General features: G+C 37.2%; 1 protein-coding gene across 1 annotated transcript; it reads left to right on the top strand.

The window, feature by feature from the left end:
- The first annotated feature begins 7058 nt into the window (after positions 1–7058).
- On the top strand, positions 7059–17723 carry LOC117421476 (arylsulfatase J-like). Its single transcript, XM_059030979.1, has 2 exons — positions 7059–8378; positions 14714–17723. The coding sequence occupies exons 1-2, from the start codon at positions 8032–8034 to the stop codon at positions 16071–16073; spliced, it is 1707 nt and encodes a 568-aa protein (XP_058886962.1). The 5' UTR covers positions 7059–8031; the 3' UTR covers positions 16074–17723.
- Positions 17724–19370: the final 1647 nt, after the last annotated feature.

The raw sequence follows: 19370 nt of genomic DNA, 5'->3' as shown, positions 1-19370 counted from the left end.
CTACTAGCGGTTCCATGCGCACCTCTCAGCTCCCCTTCCATCTTTTCAGTCTCAGCTCCCCTTCCATCAAGATCCAGTAAATTTCGCTGCATGTTTCTGAGATCTCTTTCAATGTCTTCCATGCAGTCTAGCTGCTAGCTCAGCTGCAACACAAACTGAAATATCAAGAGATAGAAGAAAGACTGAGTCCAAGGTTCTTCTGGAAACACAAACCACATTAGCCATATAGTAGGCTACTCCATACATTCTGGGTGTACTAGACCTGCAGTCGAAATAAGCAATGGCAAGAGAACTACCAGCAAGTACATCAAAGAAATAATAAGAATGTACCAACAGAGTGATGCTATACCAGCAACCCTGATTTATTAAGGTCGTTATTGACACTGGTTTTTGAGTTAAATCCATCACCGAGTTCTCCTGGCTGGCTCTACAGAAAGACTGCAGCTCCTACAGTGTTTAACAATATTATCTGAACATTTAGCATCCACAGCAGCAAAACAATAAAGCCACACTGTAGCAGAGTGAAAGCCAATAGGGACTTGTGCTTGATGGTGATTCAGAGAAAACAACATGTCACCTGTAAATCCTATTTAGCCTCATTTGCATTTTTATTTAATCCCCCCAAAAATTATAATTTGGCGTTGAAGTCAGATTTATAAAATAACTGACTGGTTAATAGCCAAGCTAATTATATATATAGTATGTGGCAACAGATATTGAATAAAGTGTGTAGACTTTTCAAGAATTAAAAAAAATGCCTACTCTGAACAAATTCTGTTCACCTCAGGTCAAATCTGTGTGCCGCAGATGCTTTGATTAAGTATGCGGTCTGGGCTTAATGAAATTTCGATAAGTGAAGCCCCAATGTGCTCCACTGAGCTAAATAGAGGAGCCACAGACCAGAGTGAGGTTCCTTTGTGCAGGCTTAGCAACTTGTAAAAGCATTCAAGTTATTTCATGGCCCCCGTTGCCCTACAACAATGTGTGCTTTCAAAGTGGGTGACTATTAATTTCTCTGCTCTGAGTAGGTGTCCACTTTCAACACACCGTGCAGTGTGCGGCAGGTCACAAAACTCTCTGTCTGCAGTATAACAGTGTCTCTGTTTGCTGGGAGGAAAGGATTCCTCAAAGGTGAATCAGACGTTAAGGGCCTGCTGTCGATATATCTTGGCCCTACTGTGTCTACATGGGTAATTTATCCCAAATAGGAAGGCAGGAGACATGCGGTTTTCACTTGCTGGCTATCTACCTCTGAGGAAACACAAAGCCCACTGGGAGAGAGGGCTTGATTGGAATACCTTACACTGCCTATTTGAAACGTTCACAGGGGAGTCCTTTTTTTGGATAAATCATAAATGGCCATTGTATAGTCCAGGGCTGTACAAGATATTTTAAAAGACCTATGGGCCTATGGGGACATTGGAAGGGTCAGAGGTCATAGTATACAGGTTACTAGTATCCCAAAACAAAAACGGGATGGTCAGGATCTCAATCTACCTGAAATTCAATAAATGAGGCACTCCCATTGTTTACTGCAGGGGATTATTCCTCATGCAATAAACACATTAATAAATAATAAATAAATAAATAAATAAATAAATAAATAAAGCATGCCAATCTGCAACCATAATTAATGAAGTGCATACTTGACACATAATATTATTTTTTGTCTGACTTCATGGAGTGGGAAACTACTGTACACCTTAAGTGAAACGAATGAGCTCACACACTCTTATGCCCAATGCTGCTGATTTATAACAATTTACATATTTTTTAGATTATCGCTCTCGCTCTCAAGATTGAGGTTGAGTTTAAATATCCCCAATTTTGGCCAAGCACGGGTTTACAAATTCTACTTCTCGCTGCTACAGAAAGAGCAGAGTGCTGCCAATATTTGTAAAGCCTCTTTGGTAAATGGTGGGAAGCTGTGCCACTAAAGCATTTCATCCACTCCAGTCATTTATTGAACTTAAATTCCTGAGCCATCTGGAGGCATGAGGTCTGCCAAAGCTCCTCCTTGTACCCACTGCCTAGCTGGAGGTATACGTTGTTGGGTACAGGAGCTTCAGTCCAAAACAACAATAGCAAGAGGACTATAAGCAAGTACATCAAACAAAATACTCAACTACTTCATAGTCCATGCATATTTATATATTAATAAGTGTGTCTTAAGATAGTAAACCTGGCTAATTGTCAACAGAGTGAAGACGTACCAGTAAACCTGATTTATTAAGGTCATTAAATCTATCACTGAATACTCCTGGCTGACTTGACTGTATGTCATGGGGCATTACATTCATTAGCCTGGCAAAGATGAGATTAACAGTGTTATTTACCTCTAACTCCCCTACAACACAGAAATAATAACTACTGCCAACGGAAAAGACACTGAACCTGAAAAACAGTATTGAACCTTTTTAGAGATCAGATACAGAGCTACAGATTTATCAAGGTGTTTACTCTAAAGTGAACTTTACACCGTTTTTTAAAGGGATTAAAAATAGTGTTTATTTTTAATATTGTACATTTTTAAATTATTATTTAAAAATTATGTGTTAAAAAGATATAAAAGTATATATTCTGTGAAGGTACTGCACAGCCCAGGCTGCATCTGTTCATATAGTAAACTCTAAGTGGTAAACTAAGTTTTCATGCTGTCTGTCTAGCTTTTTACTAAAGCCGAATGTGTGTATATACAATATTTTCATTTAATTTGCTTGGATTCAGTTTCCATGGAGTTTGATCTGATAACAGAAGACTGTTTTTCCCCAATTACAATCACCATCACATTCTTAAACATAACATTGAGGTTGGAAATAAAAGTCATGCTTTTTACTTACTCAGTTTTAGAATATATTACTCACAGTCTGCCCCTGTTGCTTTTAGGATATCAGCCCAATTATTATTTTTATAGAGGCCAGCAAAATGTAGTATAGAGAGAATAATATAAGACAAGTCATGTACTGAATGCTCCAAAACTATTGATGGGATATAACAGAAAAATAAGAAAATCAGATTCCATTGTTATTAAAATATTTATATTATTAAAAAAACAGGTTCAATTAGACTAACACACAATAAAATACCAGTAGCTTTAATTTAATAGTGTTTAAAAATGTTTGTGTTTTTCAAAATGATTAGTATCATAGCATCTATGTCTTATTTTAAATGAAAACAGGTATTACTCAAGCTTACAGAAACAATATTTCTATAATAGAAATCATGACATATAAAATGAAACCCTGTTTTGCTTTGGCATTGCAACTTCAACATAAGTTCTGTTTTGCCCAGTTTTAGAGCTTTGTTACAAGTTTACATACCATATATCACCCACGCAATTCCCTTAATCTGATGATCAGAGCATGCATCAACATTTTAAACTGCAGTGCTGTATATTTCAAACTAGCATCCAGAACATCATTCATCTCTCTGAAAGCATTTCAGTGACTTGGAACAACATTGGGGTTCTAAGAGTTTTTTTACAAGGTTATTATGTCTATAACTCTTTTCGGTCTATTCTTGTTAAACCTGCTTCTGACATCCATTGGCCCTCATACAGTTCCATTCATTTAGTAGACACAATTGCAGGGACCATGCAGTGGTGGATTTGCAGCCTAATACTGTGCTGGACCATTTAAGGAACTACTACTGCCAGGAGAGCCTCTTTATAAATTGCTATAATCTAGATGGACAGGTACAAAGCACATGCCATGTTCAGAAGCTCTCTCTCTCTCTCTCTCTCTCTCTCTCTCTCTCTCTCTCTCTATATATATATATATATATATATATATATATATATATATAATTATTTGCTTATTTAGCAGACACCTTTATCCAAGGCGACTTACAGAGACTAGGGTGTGTGAACTATGCATCAGCTGCAGAGTCACTTACAACTAAGTCTCACCCGAAAAACAGAGCACAAGGAGGTTAAGTGACTTGCTCAGGGTCACACAATGAGTCCGTGGCTGAGGTGGGATTTGAACTGGGGATCTCCTGGTTATAAGGCCGTTTCTTTAACCACTGGACCACACAGCCTTCTATATATATATATATGTGTCAATCTCTGTTTTTTATGCTCTAGAAGATCAAAAAAGTAATGAAACAAAAGTTACCACAGTAACTGCAGTCCAGTTATAAAAATGTATACCACAGTAATTTTGCATGGTAATTTTGTAGTTTTCCAATGCATTTCCCATAGTTATACTATGCATTTACCATAGAACAGGGTTTGCCATGTTTTTTAATATGTGTTACCATATCGTTTCTTTACTATACCATAACAAAAGGATATTAGGTGGGAAGCACAAACAAAGTGCCCAGTGAGGAGTATACTGTGCTACCTTCACAGTGCCAATGCTCAGACATGTATAATATAGCATACCAACAAAGAAAACGGAGGGCTTTTAAAAAGCCTCTATATATATATATATATATATATATATATATATATATATATATATATATATATATATACACACACACACACACACTATATATGATTGTCAAAAGCCATCTGTTTTCAACTTCATTTCAACCTGGGTGTTCTCACATCTCTCATGTGACTAGTACAAGTACAACAGCATTGTGTTTCACTGAGAGAAATTAAAAATCAGTATTTACTAGATGTCCGAAATACAGGAGGGTTGTTGTTATATAAAACAGTTCCCCATTAACCTTCAATCATATGTTCAAGTGCCCATTGATGGTCCTTGGGTGTGTCATGCATATTTTCAACACTAATTGACACAGTTCCCCAGACAGCAGCAGTTTCAGATGCTTGATCGCTCTTGGCAGAGTTTTTACAACATCCAGTTACAAATTACCTTGCAGCTTTTGGACAGTGTCTGCTCCTTGTTAACTGTATCAAACCCAATCTTTGATCAGCCTATTACCCATATTATACCTCGAGCAATTATTATTACAAACAAAGATAAAGGCAGTTATTAGCTGGAAGTTACATGTACATGCCTGTAACCAGTGGAATCTTGTTAATTGTTTTTTTTCTTTTGAGGATAACTAGTACTCAATTTTAAACACTTTTTTATTACAAGAACAACACCATTTTTTTATTGTGTGTTGTTTTCAGAAAAACACTTAAAGGAGTGCTAACCAAATAAATATTTGTTGTTGTTGTTAGAACTATATATATATATATATATAATGTGAAATGCCTTGGTTGTCACTCCTTTAAATCCTTTGCTGAATAACTTTATAAGGAACAAACAGGTTGTGTTTTGACATTGCCCCTGCAAAATCTGTAGACAGGTGTCTGTTAACACCACCACTTAAGGTAAGGTGCTTACAACATGACCACAATGCCATGAAGATGTATGCCAGACCAATCTCTGGACAGCAAGATAAGCAAACATCTGAATGGAACATTTGATCATTGCATACATGTGCTTGATGTGATTAGAAAAAAAACAAGAATTATTTCCTGTAATAAGGACAATCTTGTATATTAGTTAAACTGAGGAAACAGTTGTTTACTCCCAAGACATACACTAAAGTCTATTTTTTGGGGGGGTAATGGTAGCAGCGATTACACATTAGGTACTATTGGTACCACACCCTTCATTTGTATAGGTTTATAATTAAAACTAACCACCACCGCTATTAACTTGCTATAATATTTAATATGCAGCCACATCTACACCACTAAGAAAATAGTTAAATATTTATATTGTATGCCACTTGGGTTCTTTGTATGGGAGATTGTTTGATGGACCACCTCCAAAAACTAAAATATAACTTGTGTGTTATAAATGTGTTAAAATACAATAACACAATTTAAACACACACCAGGGGGCAGCCTGGAGTCACGGGTCTGAATGGAGCAATTACAGTATTTTCAATATAATCTAGTCGTAATCATATACGTAGAACAATTGTATTCCATATACATTATTCTTAATTATGTAATTCAGTAGTGCAATCATTCTCTTAATAATAATGTAGTTGTTTTCAGTTTTTAAGGTTGTTCTTTTGCTCTAATGTAAAACTAAAACGTTGATGTGGTAAACCTACTTTCTAATCACCCTGTATATATATGTCAATGGCATCATGAACTCTACCCAGTACCAGGACATTTTAGCCAAAAACCTGGTTGCCTCTGCCAGGAGGCTGAAACTTGGCCGCAAGTGGATCTCCCAGCAAGACAATGACCCCAAGCACACATCAAAATCCACAAATAAATGGTTAATTGACCACAAAATCAACATTTTGCAATGGCCATCTCAGTCTTTGGACTTGAACCCCATTGAAAACCTGTGGTTTCAATTGAAGAGGGCAGTCCATAAGCGCAGACCAAAGGATATCAAGGATCTGGAAAGATTCTGTATGGAGGAATGGTCTAAGATCCCTCCCAATGTGTTCTCCAATCTCATTAAATATTATAGAAAAAGACTCTGTGCCGTTATCCTTACAAGGGGAGGATGCGCAAAGTACTGAAAACAAGGGTGCCAGTAATTGTGACACCATTTTTTTTTGGAAATAAATTTATAATTTGAGAAATGTGTAATTCTGGTTGATTCCATTGAATCATTAATAAAGTCAAATATATTCCACATGTTGGAAAATTAAAATATAGCTCAGTACTGGTATTATTTATTTTATACAGCCTTTTTTGCTCATCTTTATCAAGGGTGCCAATAATTTTGGAGGTGACTATATATATATATATATATATATATATATATATATATATATATATATATATATATATATATATATACGCAATTACTTACACGTGTTAGAATTACTGTGTACTGTTCCTGTGTAAATGACAACATTGCAAACGTTTCTTTCAGTGTAGTTTATAATAAATAAACAGTTAAAACGATTATGTTCAAGTTGTTTGACATTTAATTAACGTTTCACATGGTTATGAGGTACAGATAATAGTTTAAAACGAATACAAAGAACACCAAAGCATGCTTTGCATTTCACTGACATCGGTATTTCAACATCTGTGAAGTGAAACGTGGTAACTACACTGCCAGTCCCTATTGGTTTGTTGTTAATTGATATGCTCTCGAGTCTCAGCCACAGTCAGAGTGGCCGGTCTCATTCTGAGAACAGATTTGGTGATAGACGAACTCCACTACAAAAACTTTAAAACGGACAGAAATGGGTGATGATACTACTGCTCAGTTATGAAACGCCGTATGACCGCATCTCTAATTGGAGCGTGATGTAATAGGAAAATACCGCTGTGGTGCAGAGTAATTGTTCTTGAGTCCGGTATACACTGGAGAAGAGGAAAACTGGACAGCTCACAAGAAACAGACCTAACAGAGCATTGTGAATCATTCTGCTTTTAAGATACGGAGGTAAATAATTAAAAATCCTGAAATTCCATCTTTATTCTGAAACATAGGAAACTACTTATGAACTTTTAAATATGTGTGTGATAATTTCGGGTAGTCTGACGCTGCGTTTTTATTTGTTGTGCAAAAGAAGAATCAACCGAATAATGCACAGTTCACGTTCTTAGGGATCAAATTTCAGCAACAGAGAAAGAAGCGACCCAACTGGAAACCTTGTAATAAGATTCTTGCAAGATAAAAAAAAACATAAACAAACAAACAAACAAACAAACAAAAACTAATTATTATACTGTGGAAAACATTCTTGCAGTTTATTGAGATGCTAACAAACAATGCTTGAAGTTGGATCCGAAACAGACTCCAGAAAAAGTAACTCACGCTTTGAATTAGTATTTGAACATAAGATAAGCTGCTGTTTTGGACATTGTAAGTAGAATGTGAAAATAACAATAATACATGAAAACAGAGTGAGAAAAAACGGGAGAAACAACCTAAATCAATGTGTGCCTGTAGTAACGCAATCTGATTGCCAGCTTTTACAACTTTTTTCCCTGAACTGCGTGTGCCTGCACGTTTCCCTGCTTCGCCGCTGACATTTGGAAATGTTTATTCTCCTATGGGCAATTCATGAAAGAACTGTAACTATTTCATTATTTTTCACGTGCACTTATTCTTGGCTGGCTCCACTTATCTGCGGTGAATGGCACGATTTGGTTTGTTGCAATTAAATGGCCTCGCGAGAATGTTTGTACTTGGAGTCCTGGCTGGCTTCTCAGTTGTCAGTATGTTGACTTACGGTTACCTGTCGTGGGAAAACCTCAATTCCATAGTACACGACAGAGCAGAAAACGAAATAGACAAGCCTACCTCGCAACCTCACATTATTTTCATCCTGGCAGATGATCAGGGATTCAGAGACGTGGGATACCATGGTTCTGAGTTCAAAACTCCCACAATAGACAGACTTGCTGCTGAAGGGGTTAAACTGGAGAATTACTACGTTCAGCCTATGTGCACTCCGTCAAGAAGTCAGTTTATTACTGGCAGGTAAGTGTGTCCACAGTCCACTGAATGCATTACACACCTGGGAATTGAAGGCAAATCCCCTCTTATGGAACTGGCAGCAGTAGAGAACTGTAAACTCCTACTCCTTTTTTTTTTTGCAAAGCTATGAGTGTGTACTGTAACTGTTTTTGAAAAATGCTGCTGTCACTCTCAATTACAATACTGACATTTTACTCTAAGTATAGTTAAAATAAACTCAAAGCATGATAATATTAACAATTGACGTTTTTTAACAAGGACAGATTGAAACTTCTCTACTCTGCTGCACACGGAGGACAGATGGATTTGTAACTCTTGTTTTTTCAGAAACAGGAGAGATTGTGTGTCAGTGCAGTGGTTTAGAGCAGGGGTTCCCAAACTTTCTTTGGCTCAAGGTTCCTCATGACATTAGACATCCAGACTGTGGACCCACTCCCAATGAATATGAAATCTGAACTTGTGTTCCTTACTATCTCACACAAACTGTTAGCATGGACAGTAGAAAATACTATCATTAATGAAATGGAGTGTATGTCACATACACAAACAAAACAAAGCAGTGTTCATGTAAATGTATCAATGATATCGTGGATAGAATATTTTTGTGTCTTCTGGGAATCACTAGTTATATAGTGAAGATTGCACCTAGTGTGTTATAATAACAGTAAAACCCATATGCAATATCCAAAATCTTAAGGTTACAGATTTTCCTTTCCTATGTACAGTACAAAGATTTATTTAACACCCTTATCCAAATATGCATACCCTTTTTTATCAATCTCTTTTCCAGCTGTTTCACACTGGCCATTTTTTTCTTCCTACTTTTTTGCTTACAGTCAGGATATCCCCAGACATATTGTATCAGATTTAAATCAAAACTTTGGACAGCCCACTGCACCTATTAGATTACCCTTTTTATACAGTACATTCAAGTCTGACATGTGGCCCCCATCTTCTTGGAATAATAAAATCTAAAGCAAATGGATGCATTAGAAATATGCAAAAGAGCTGATGTCCACTGTTTCTTCTATAACTATAGTTCCTTCAGGCATTCTTTCAAACCCTTCTTTTGTATATGTTCTATGAAGAACCATTCTTAGATGCTCACCAATAGAGGTTGCTGGAACCCCTCGTGGTTCTATTTGGAACCCTTTGCTTATTGAGTTCCATTGAAAGCCATAAAGAACCCCATAGTTAAATACAGAATGCTGTAAGAGTACAAGCTACTGTAAAAGTTTGATATTGCAATAACTGCTAAATGATAGGGCTTTTATACTATGCATAAAATATGCATTACTTTGACAAATACATGAATCCATATAGTGCTATGAGTTTCCCACAGACCTGATTTAAACCTGATGGAAATAATATAATATATAAGAGAAAAGAGGAAGGTATTTCCTTTGTGAGGAGGTAGGAGGCTCAGTATTTGCATGGCCAATAGATTTAACATGACTCAACTTTTCAGTTACTGGCTACAAAAGTTAAAGTATGTAACCTTGACAGTGCATACCTGTTTTAGCTATTTTGCTAAAACTATATAAATTCTTTGAGCTGCAGTGAGGAAGGAATCTTGTGTCTTGAGATAGATATCGACTGTGCACCGTTTGGAAAGGTGGTTTCTAAACATGTATGTAACAGAAAACAGATCTGCCTGCTGTACACTCAAATGCAAGGAATACAAGTTTAATTGCATGCAGAAATACAGTGACTATAGTCAATATATAAGAATTGAAGCTGTATTTCTTTTTTTTTTTTTCCTGCATTCCCACATAAAAATTGAAGAATTACAGAAACAGCATGTAGATGGTCCCATCCCAGAAATCAAAGAGAAGTGCTTGAAGCATGATTACCATAGTGTAAGCTTTACCATAGGGCATTGTTTTAATAGGTGCTAGTTATAGTGCTCTATTCATGCCCTGTGCAATATTCATATAATTATTACTTATGACCAGATTTCTAATTCATTTCTTAAGTTTACAAATGGTCAGTTAAGTTCATGGCATATGTCCAGTTAGTCATGGAATAACCAGAAATTAGTATTATGACCATGACTCATTATGCAAAGGAAAGTGATTCAGCATCGATATCAAATCAAAACAGTGCTATGATGAGTTTCCCACCAGTTACAGATGGAACAGCCAAGTCACTGTATCTGGGAAAATGTTTATATTTACTTTTGATACTTTACAGCCTTGTGCTGCTGTATGTGCTTTTTGTGAGCCTCTGTATAGGAGAAATCTAATATAATCACATTGTTTGTACAGTATGTGTGAACAGATGATAGTACTAAATGCATTTATTGTGCTTTATCACACTGAAATATGGTTTAACATGCTTTAATTTGATATAGCATGCTTTTACACTGCTTTACTACATGTTATATGATTTTTACTATAGTATACTGCAGTAGAGCTTAAAAAATAACTGCAATAATCATATAAGAGTCATGTGATAGTAACGTGGAAGTGCCATTGCAGAGCTCTGTCTGGGGTCGTGTTTATTTTTAGATATATCATATACAATATTACAGGCAAAGATGGCAGACAGATAAACCAATCAAAAAGGGAAACATAAAGGAAATAGGCCTCTCCATTGCTGCTGGGGAATTTGAAAGCTCCTTTATTATTTAGCTAAGTCAATTCTTAAAATAGGTGCTGAGAAGAAAGGTTGTTTGAAATTGATAGAGCAAAAAACACGAGAGCATTTTCAATGGTCTTTTTAACAGTTGGAATGCAGAAAATGAGATGTTTAATTCACTGGCATAGCTGCTGGTTAACATTGGTGAGGTTTATGTGTTGCTTGTTGCTTCATGTTTGTCACGCTGTTATGATCACGTTTTAACAACTTTATAATGAAAATGTCAGGTGAAGCAGAATGGATTTACAGGAATGGTCAGAGAGGGAGTGTGGATCCCCTTTATGATGATTAAACCGTATATTTACAGTATCTTTGGGGCATCTTTAATCTGTGTGGGATGCAAGGAACAAACTGTGTGGTCTAGTGGTTAAAGAAAAGGGTTTGTAACCTGGAGGTCCCTGGTTCAAATCCCACCTCAGTTACCGACTCATTGTGTGACCCTGAGCAAGTCACTTAACCTCCTTGTGCTCCGTCTTTTGGGTGAGATGTAGTTGTAAGTGACTCTGCAGCTGATGCTGTAAGTCTCTGTAAGTCGCCTTGAATAAAGGCATCTGCTAAATAAACAAATAATTATAATAATAATAATAAAAACCATGGCCATCAGCACAAAATCACTCACAATTTACAATATATGTTTGCTTATGGAAATGTAAATGCAATGCCTGTAATGGAACACACATTACAAATATCAGTCTGCATTTAATAAGGTTGTTATCCAGTGTAAAATTGATGATGTAACTTGTGCAAAAAATGGGATAATGTATACATCATTTTTATTTCTTTGTGTGTGTGTTTTTGTTTTTTTTAGTAAGAATTTGAAGCTGATTTAATTAAGTTGTAGCTACGGCAACATACATATTTTTGGAAGCTTTTAAGTGAAGCAGTAACTTGTTCAAAGTGATGTAATCATCCACTTAGAATCTGCCTTTGGCATTACATCCTTAACCATTCAATTTGTTTAGATTGGTAGTTGGCTTTTACTTAGCAATTTGAAAAAAATGTGCCTAATTAATAGATTATTAATTGTCACTTGGGGCTGACATTCAAACTATTAACAACAGCAACACAATAAACACTTCCTGTCCTGTTCCCTAAGCGTGTCAGACATTTCCAAATACTGCAGTATTTTGTATTTAGCCACATTCTAAATTAATAAAGCATTTTTTTTTGGTGCAGGAAAAATGCAGTCATGTTGAAGTACTGGAACAAAAAAGACCCCCCAGGTTCCCACTTGTGTAATTGTTTCAAATAATAAATTATGGAAGAGGTCCTCACTCAGTTTTTACCAATTGTGATCTGATTGGAAAGAAGCCCTATTGTCAAATTACATTATTTATTTATCCCCCCCCCCCGAACAAAATCTTCCTTTTTCACAAAAATCCTGCATCCCTGTTGGCATGTTGGAGATAGATTATTCACCACAGATGTTTCCATAGGACTCTAGTACATCTGTGTTGAATCTGCAGGGAATCCAGAGTGCAGAGTGCTGTTAACATTAGTTTCAGTTATTTCAATTATCTATCTGTCGGAAAGAATTTTTACTTTAGACAATGGCGTTGTAATCTTGTTACAGGCAGGAAAGATGGGGTGAGTAGGCGCTGTTCAAGCTAAAAGATGTATTATAAATATTATTATTTGTTTATTTAAGACGCCTTTATCCAAGGCAACTTGCAGAGACTAGGTGTGTGAACTATGCATCAGCTGCAGAGTCACTTACAATTACGTCTCACCCGAAAGACGGAGCACAAGGAGGTTAAGTGACTTGCTCAGGGTCACACAATGAGTCAGTGGCTGAGGTGGAATTTGAACCGGGGACCTCCTGGTTACAAGCCCTTTTCTTTAACCACTGGACCACACAGCCTCATATAATGGATTTTTTTTTTTTTTAAGCTGTTTACCAAAAGAGTAAGTATTTTTGATCATGAAAATAAGTTCATTATTGTTACTAAGATAATTAAATACTGTATGTATTAGTAAAAGTCCACAATGTAGACATTAAAATGTATTTTACATTTTAGGATCAAATAAAAAACAGCCAAGTCGGGGTAATATCTGGAAATATAGGCAGTCCATTACAGCAAAGGGATACTATTTTTGTCATTAAATCATATTTATTCAATAACACTATGTAACACAATTTTTGTTCCTGGGTAGTAAGTGTTATTTCCTAATTGCTTATGCCTCAAAAGTATAGAAAATGGCTATTATTCCCCACAGACTTTGCTTTTGTGACCAGACAGTGATATTTTGAAATTTACCTATTTCCAATGAGAAAACGGGTGAATTTGTGTCTTTTCGTTCACATAAAGTCAGAAAAAAACAACATATGAATCCAAATTAACATGTATTTATACTAAAGTAATACAAAAATGACTACAAAGGATTTAGAAGTGAGTAGTTTTTCGATTATACTGTAAATCACTTTCACAAATCGGCCCCCAAATGTAGTCTCCCATCATGTTCTCGTTATACTGTCCTTGGTAGCGGCGTTCAAAGTCCAGTATATCCTGGTGGAAGCGCTCGCCTTGCTCCTCTGAGTACGCTCCCATGTTCTCCTTGAATTTATCAAGATGAGCGTCAAGGATATGGACTTTGAGGGACATCTTACAGCCCATTGTGCCGTAGTTCTTCACCAGAGTCTCAACCAGCTCCACATAGTTTTCGGCCTTGTGATTGCCCAAGAAGCCCCGAACAAAGCTGTTCCAAGCCGCTTTCTCCTTACTAGTGAGCTTCTTGGGGAATTCATTGCACTCCAGGATCTTCTTTATCTGTGGTCCGACGAAGACACCGGCTTTGACCTTTGCCTCAGACAGCTTAGGGAAGAAGTCTTGAAGGTACTTGAAGGCTGCCGACTCCTTATCTAGAGCTCTGACAAATTGTTTCATAAGGCCCAATTTGATGTGCAGTGGTGGCATCAGCACCTTCCGAGGGTCCACTAGTGGCTCCCACTTGACGTTGTTCCTCCCCACAGAGAACTCGGTCCGCTGTGGCCAGTCCCGCCTGTGGTAGTGCGTCTTGGTGTCCCTGCTGTCCCAAAGGCAAAGATAGCAGGGAAACTTGGTAAAACCGCCTTGGAAACCCATCAGGAATGCCACCATTGCAGCCTCTTGATGCCATCTCAGAAAAATGCAGATATGTATCCACTTAGGCAGCTGGAACTAAACTGAACTGGTGGGCTTAAGGCCCCTGTATTTATACTACTATTTATATTACTGGAAAGTTCTAGAAGTTACTCCAAGTTTACTCAGCACTGAATCTATCTGGAATGTTCTGGAAAATAGGTAAATTTCAAAATATCACTGTCCTGGTCACAAAAGCAAAATTTGTGGGGAATAATAGCCATTTTCTATACTTTTGAGGCATAAGCAATTAGGAAATAACACTTACTACCCAGGAACCAAAAAATAAATAAAAATTTGTTACACGGTGTAACCCACTTAATTTATTTTGATATTGCTGAAAATATAATCTGATTTATGCATTGTTACCAACTTTCAACATTTGGAGATTGGGAAGCTTTTAAATAAATGTTTGAGAACAAAAAAAAGGGTACCAATTGAAAAATGCAATTTGCATTATACTGTAGTTTAGTAATTGTTTTCAAAAAATGGTGCACATTGCAATTCGAAGAGATTGCGGTATATATTGTTTATCTAATGCACTGATATGATGACATTTTTCCTCCTCTTTTTGCTTAGATATCAAATCCACACTGGCCTTCAGCACTCCATTATAAGACCCACTCAGCCTAACTGTTTACCGTTGGATAATGTGACGCTACCTCAAAAACTGAAGGAGGTAGGGTATTCCACACACATGGTTGGGAAGTGGCACCTGGGGTTTTATAAAAGAAACTGCATGCCAACTCAAAGGGGCTTCGACACCTTCTTTGGCTCTCTGTTGGGAAGTGGTGATTACTACAAACATTTTAAATGTGACAGCCCTGGAATATGTGGCTATGACTTACATGAGGGTGAGAATGCAGCCTGGGAGCACGACAATGGGATCTACTCCACAATAATGTACACCCAAAAGGTGGTGGATATTCTAGCATCTCACAACCCCAGGAAGCCTCTCTTTCTGTACTTGGCTTTCCAGGCAGTACACTCCCCCCTTCAGGTTCCCAGCAAATATTTGGAACACTACAAATCAATTACCAATTTGCACAGGAGGAAATATGCTGCCATGGTAACCTGCCTAGATGAAGCTATCAGCAATGTGACATTGGCTTTGAAGAAGTATGGTTACTACAACAACAGCATAATTGTGTACTCCTCGGACAATGGAGGGCAGCCCATGGCAGGAGGGAGCAATTGGCCTCTCCGGGGGAGCAAAGGGACATATTGGGAAGGAGGCATTCGTGCGGTGGGGTTTGTGCACAGCCCACTGTTGCTAAACAAAGGCACCTTGTGTCGGGGTCTTTTGCACATCACTGATTGGTATCCCACTTTGGTGACGTTGGCTGAAGGCCAGCTTGAAGAAGACCTGCTCTTGGATGGTTACGATGTGTGGGAGACTATCAGTGAAGGAATGCCCTCACCCCGGCTGGACATCCTACACAACATTGACCCCATTTACACCAAGGCCAAACACGGGTCCTGGCAAGCCGGCTACGGCATCTGGAACACTGCCATCCAGGCGGCCATCAGGGTTGGGGACTGGAAGCTACTGACAGGTGTCCCTGGGTACAGTGACTGGGTCCCACCACAGACCTTCTCTGGACTCATGACTAACCGCTGGCACAAGGAGCGGGTGTCCTGGGGCTTGGGTAAGTCTGTCTGGCTCTTCAACATCACAGCGGACCCCTACGAGCGGGTGGACTTGTCTCGTCGGTACCCTCACATAATCAAGCAGCTGCTGCTCAAGCTGGCCTTGTACAACAAGACTGCAGTGCCTGTCAGATACCCCCCTAAGGACACCAGAAGCAACCCCCAGTTAAATGGAGGGGTATGGGGCCCCTGGTATAAAGATGATGAGGGAAAGAGCAGCCTTGTCACCAATCATGACAGCAAGAAGAAGCAGAAAAAGAAACTGAAAACGAAAAAGAAAGTGAGATAGGCCTGGTTTGGCTTGGCTGTTCATACTGTACTCTTCTCAGGGAAGTTAAAGGCCTCCCATATAGCTGCATACGAACAAACATACAGATTCATTGACTTGCATGTACACACACAAAATCAATACATTGTTTTGTAATTGAGGGACTTCACTGAACAGGGTTGAGATTGTGGTAAATAGACTTTTAGGAAACACAATGTTCTCAGAGAATGCTGCTCTTTTTCTCTGTTTCCTGTTGAATTTCAGATAATGGATCTATATTTAAACTGACAATGCCTTTTTGGTAGGAAATACAAACAGTATAATATATTATTGACTGACAGACACATTTTGTCTAAAAATATACACTTATAACTGAAGATCCTGGTTTCAGTGAACATGGAGAATTAACTCTGTAACTGCTGTTGCAGGGTAAATGAAAAGGAGCAATTCCTGTCTTACCCTTTTATAGTGATAGTTCTTAGGGATATGCAAAAAGCCTGATTTATTTTGGCTAGAATGCCCTCCTTTTTGCATTTGAGTATAATGATCTGGAGTCAATATGTTACAATGGTGCTCTACTTGCTAAAAGAAAATTCTAATGCTACCCAAGTGCATATGTATGTAAGACTTGTTAGGATTATAGCAGGGATAGTAATTATTTTTCTACTAGTTCTGTAAAGGTGTTATGACTTGTTTTAAACAATGGTGATGTAAAAAAAAAAAAAAAAAAAAAGAAACTCAAACAGATACAACCCTTTTAAAAGCTGATTGGGTGTGCCATGTAAAAGTAGTACAGCATGCATGACAGTAAAGCTTTGGGAAATCATAGTGAAATAAAAGTAAAATGCATTTTGTTAGAGGAAAAGTATGGCAAGTATCAAATTTACCCAGGTAAGCTTTTATGTGGAAATGCATTACTTGTTAAAGGTTTTGAAGGATAAGAAGTTTACACAAGTTTACATAGCAGAAATAAACAATAGGACCTGAAGAAGAGGGCTGCATGTCTGCTAAAGGCCCGCCTCGTGCAGTTAAATGGCCTTTACTGGAGTTTTTAATATTGACCAATCAGGTTGAAGAACAGATCTGTTCCATTCTCTAATATTGCATTATGGTCAATGGTCAAGTATCTTCCAGAACAACCTGGTGGAAAATAGGTATTAAAAGCCAGGTTTTTTATTATTAACACATTTTAGTTTGTGTTTATTGTTAAAAGAAGAGGATTTACACCAGGGAAAGTATTTTACAAGTGGAGAAAATATGTAATGTTAGTCAACCAAAAAATATAATTCCTTAATTCTTGGTAAAGGAACAACCCGTTTTTTCCAAATTAATTTTCCCTAGCTTTGTTGCTTCTGTCTGGCCCTTTTTCTTGGTTTCAATGGCAACATTTGCTGTAAACCTTGGAAAATAAACAAAACATGCACTCGTTTGCAATTAAGGAAGGCTGTGACCTCCAGATAAGAAGTAATAGTTAACATTTAATGGAAATGAAAATGTTTACGGTCATTTCTGGAAAGAGATGCATTATTGAAGTCTGAGGGGAAAGAGAAAAAAGATGGACATTGTACATTATAATTATAAACCATAGAAGGGGATGCACTGTAGAAGTATGCCTGATTTTATTTCTTTCAATTCCAATTGATACCATGATTAAAACCTTGACTAATGCTGTACATTGTTAATCACTGAAACAAAACTAACATTATATCCAGTTAAGTATCCAAATGTTGGTGGTGGGGGAACGATGCTTTCTAAGTTGTTTAAATTGTCATACTTTTTATGTGGTTATCTGGGTGAAGTAAAGATGACAAGGCAGAACAGGAGTTGTGGGAATGAAAGTTCTGGGGAGGAGGTCAGATGAGGAACCAGTCAGTGGAATAAAATAAACAAAAGGCCAGCTTTTTAGTAGGACATTTCATTGCCTCTTCATTGACATTTTGGCTCTGTGCTTGTCCTACAGTAACTGCACTAGGGTTGCCACCTGGCCCCGTACGAAACACTTTAAGACAGGACGGGGTTTTTAAGTTGCCCTTTAAACTGAAAGAAATAAAGACGTGAATTGAGTGCTAAACACTTGCTTAATTTATACTGCTGCTTAATTATCCAAATCATTGTGATAATACAAATCTTACAAAATAAAAAAGCATCTTGAATAAACGTGTGTAGGTTTTTTTTTTCTTTTGTAAAATTAGTATTTCAGTTATCAGTATTTAAAAGTTGCTATTTTATACCTTGTAAATTAGTAATATATATTATTATTATTATTATTATTATTATTTATTTCTTAGCAGACGCCCTTATCCAGGACGACTTACAATCGCAAGCAAATACAAATACATTCAAGTGTTACAATACAAGTCATACAATAAGAGCAAGAAATACAATAATTTTTTTCAAGTACACTGACTCTCCCAATTAAATAATAACACTAATCAGGTGTTCACGCTGTCTGGTGTCAGGAATAGTGAACAGCTGGTCAGTATTAATGATTTGAGCGGGAGAAGGCAATATACTATTAGAAACTATAAAGAAACTTTATATATTTTTAAAACTATTAAATAAATAAATAAATAAATAAATAAATATGTACTTATTTAATTTATTAAAAGCTATTATTGTATTGTCATGCTGCCTCAAGATAATTAATCAACAGAATCAATTTAGCAAAGGTTTAGCGCTCAATTCACGTGTTAATTTCCTTTAGTTTAAAGGCAACTTCAAAATCCTGTTCTGTCTCGCAGTGACCCGGAATTGTGGCCAGGTGGCAACCCTAACCTGCACCCAGAAAACCATTCGGCATGGGCATGACAACATGGTAAACCAGTCCAAAAGTAGAACTCGTTAGCCATTACATGGAGAAAAACTTCCAGTTGAAAAGCTGTCTTGTTTATGCTCAGTAACTTATTTTTTGTCTTGGGCCTTCAAGTTAGGCCCCTATTTATTTTTTTTAATTAAAGAGTCATTTTACTTAAAGTCTAACTGAACAGGCTATAGGGTTTACAACACAATGCATGACTTTCCCTAGCTTCCTGCTCTGTTGTACATATTCCTGCCAGGGCTGGATTAACGCATAGGCAAACTAGGCACTTGCCTGGGGCCCGAAAAAAAAAAAGATAAAAACATTTGTTGTTATTATTTATTTCTTAGCAGACGCCCTTATCCAGGGCGACTTACAATTGTTACAAGATATCACATTATTTTTACATACAATTACCCATTTAAACAGTTGGGATTTTACTGGAGCAATCTAGGTAAAGTACCTTGCTCAAGGGTACAGCAGCAGTGTCCCCTACCAGGGATTGAACCCACGACCCTCCG

This window comes from Acipenser ruthenus, chromosome 1, assembly GCF_902713425.1.
Source record: "Acipenser ruthenus chromosome 1, fAciRut3.2 maternal haplotype, whole genome shotgun sequence".
Lineage (NCBI taxonomy): Eukaryota > Metazoa > Chordata > Actinopteri > Acipenseriformes > Acipenseridae > Acipenser > Acipenser ruthenus.
Note: the sequence above shows the minus strand (reverse complement) of the source record. Positions and strands in the feature narration are given on the sequence as shown.

What these genes read in the sequence shown, in the direction of transcription:
- LOC117421476 (XM_059030979.1), top strand. Translation starts at nt 8,032, where the DNA reads ATGGCACGATTTGGTTTGTTGCAATTAAATGGCCTCGCGAGAATGTTT. An exon ending in AGTCAGTTTATTACTGGCAG is followed by an intron (nt 8,379 to 14,713) that starts GTAAGTGTGTCC and finishes CTTTTTGCTTAG; the next exon opens with ATATCAAATCCACACTGGCC.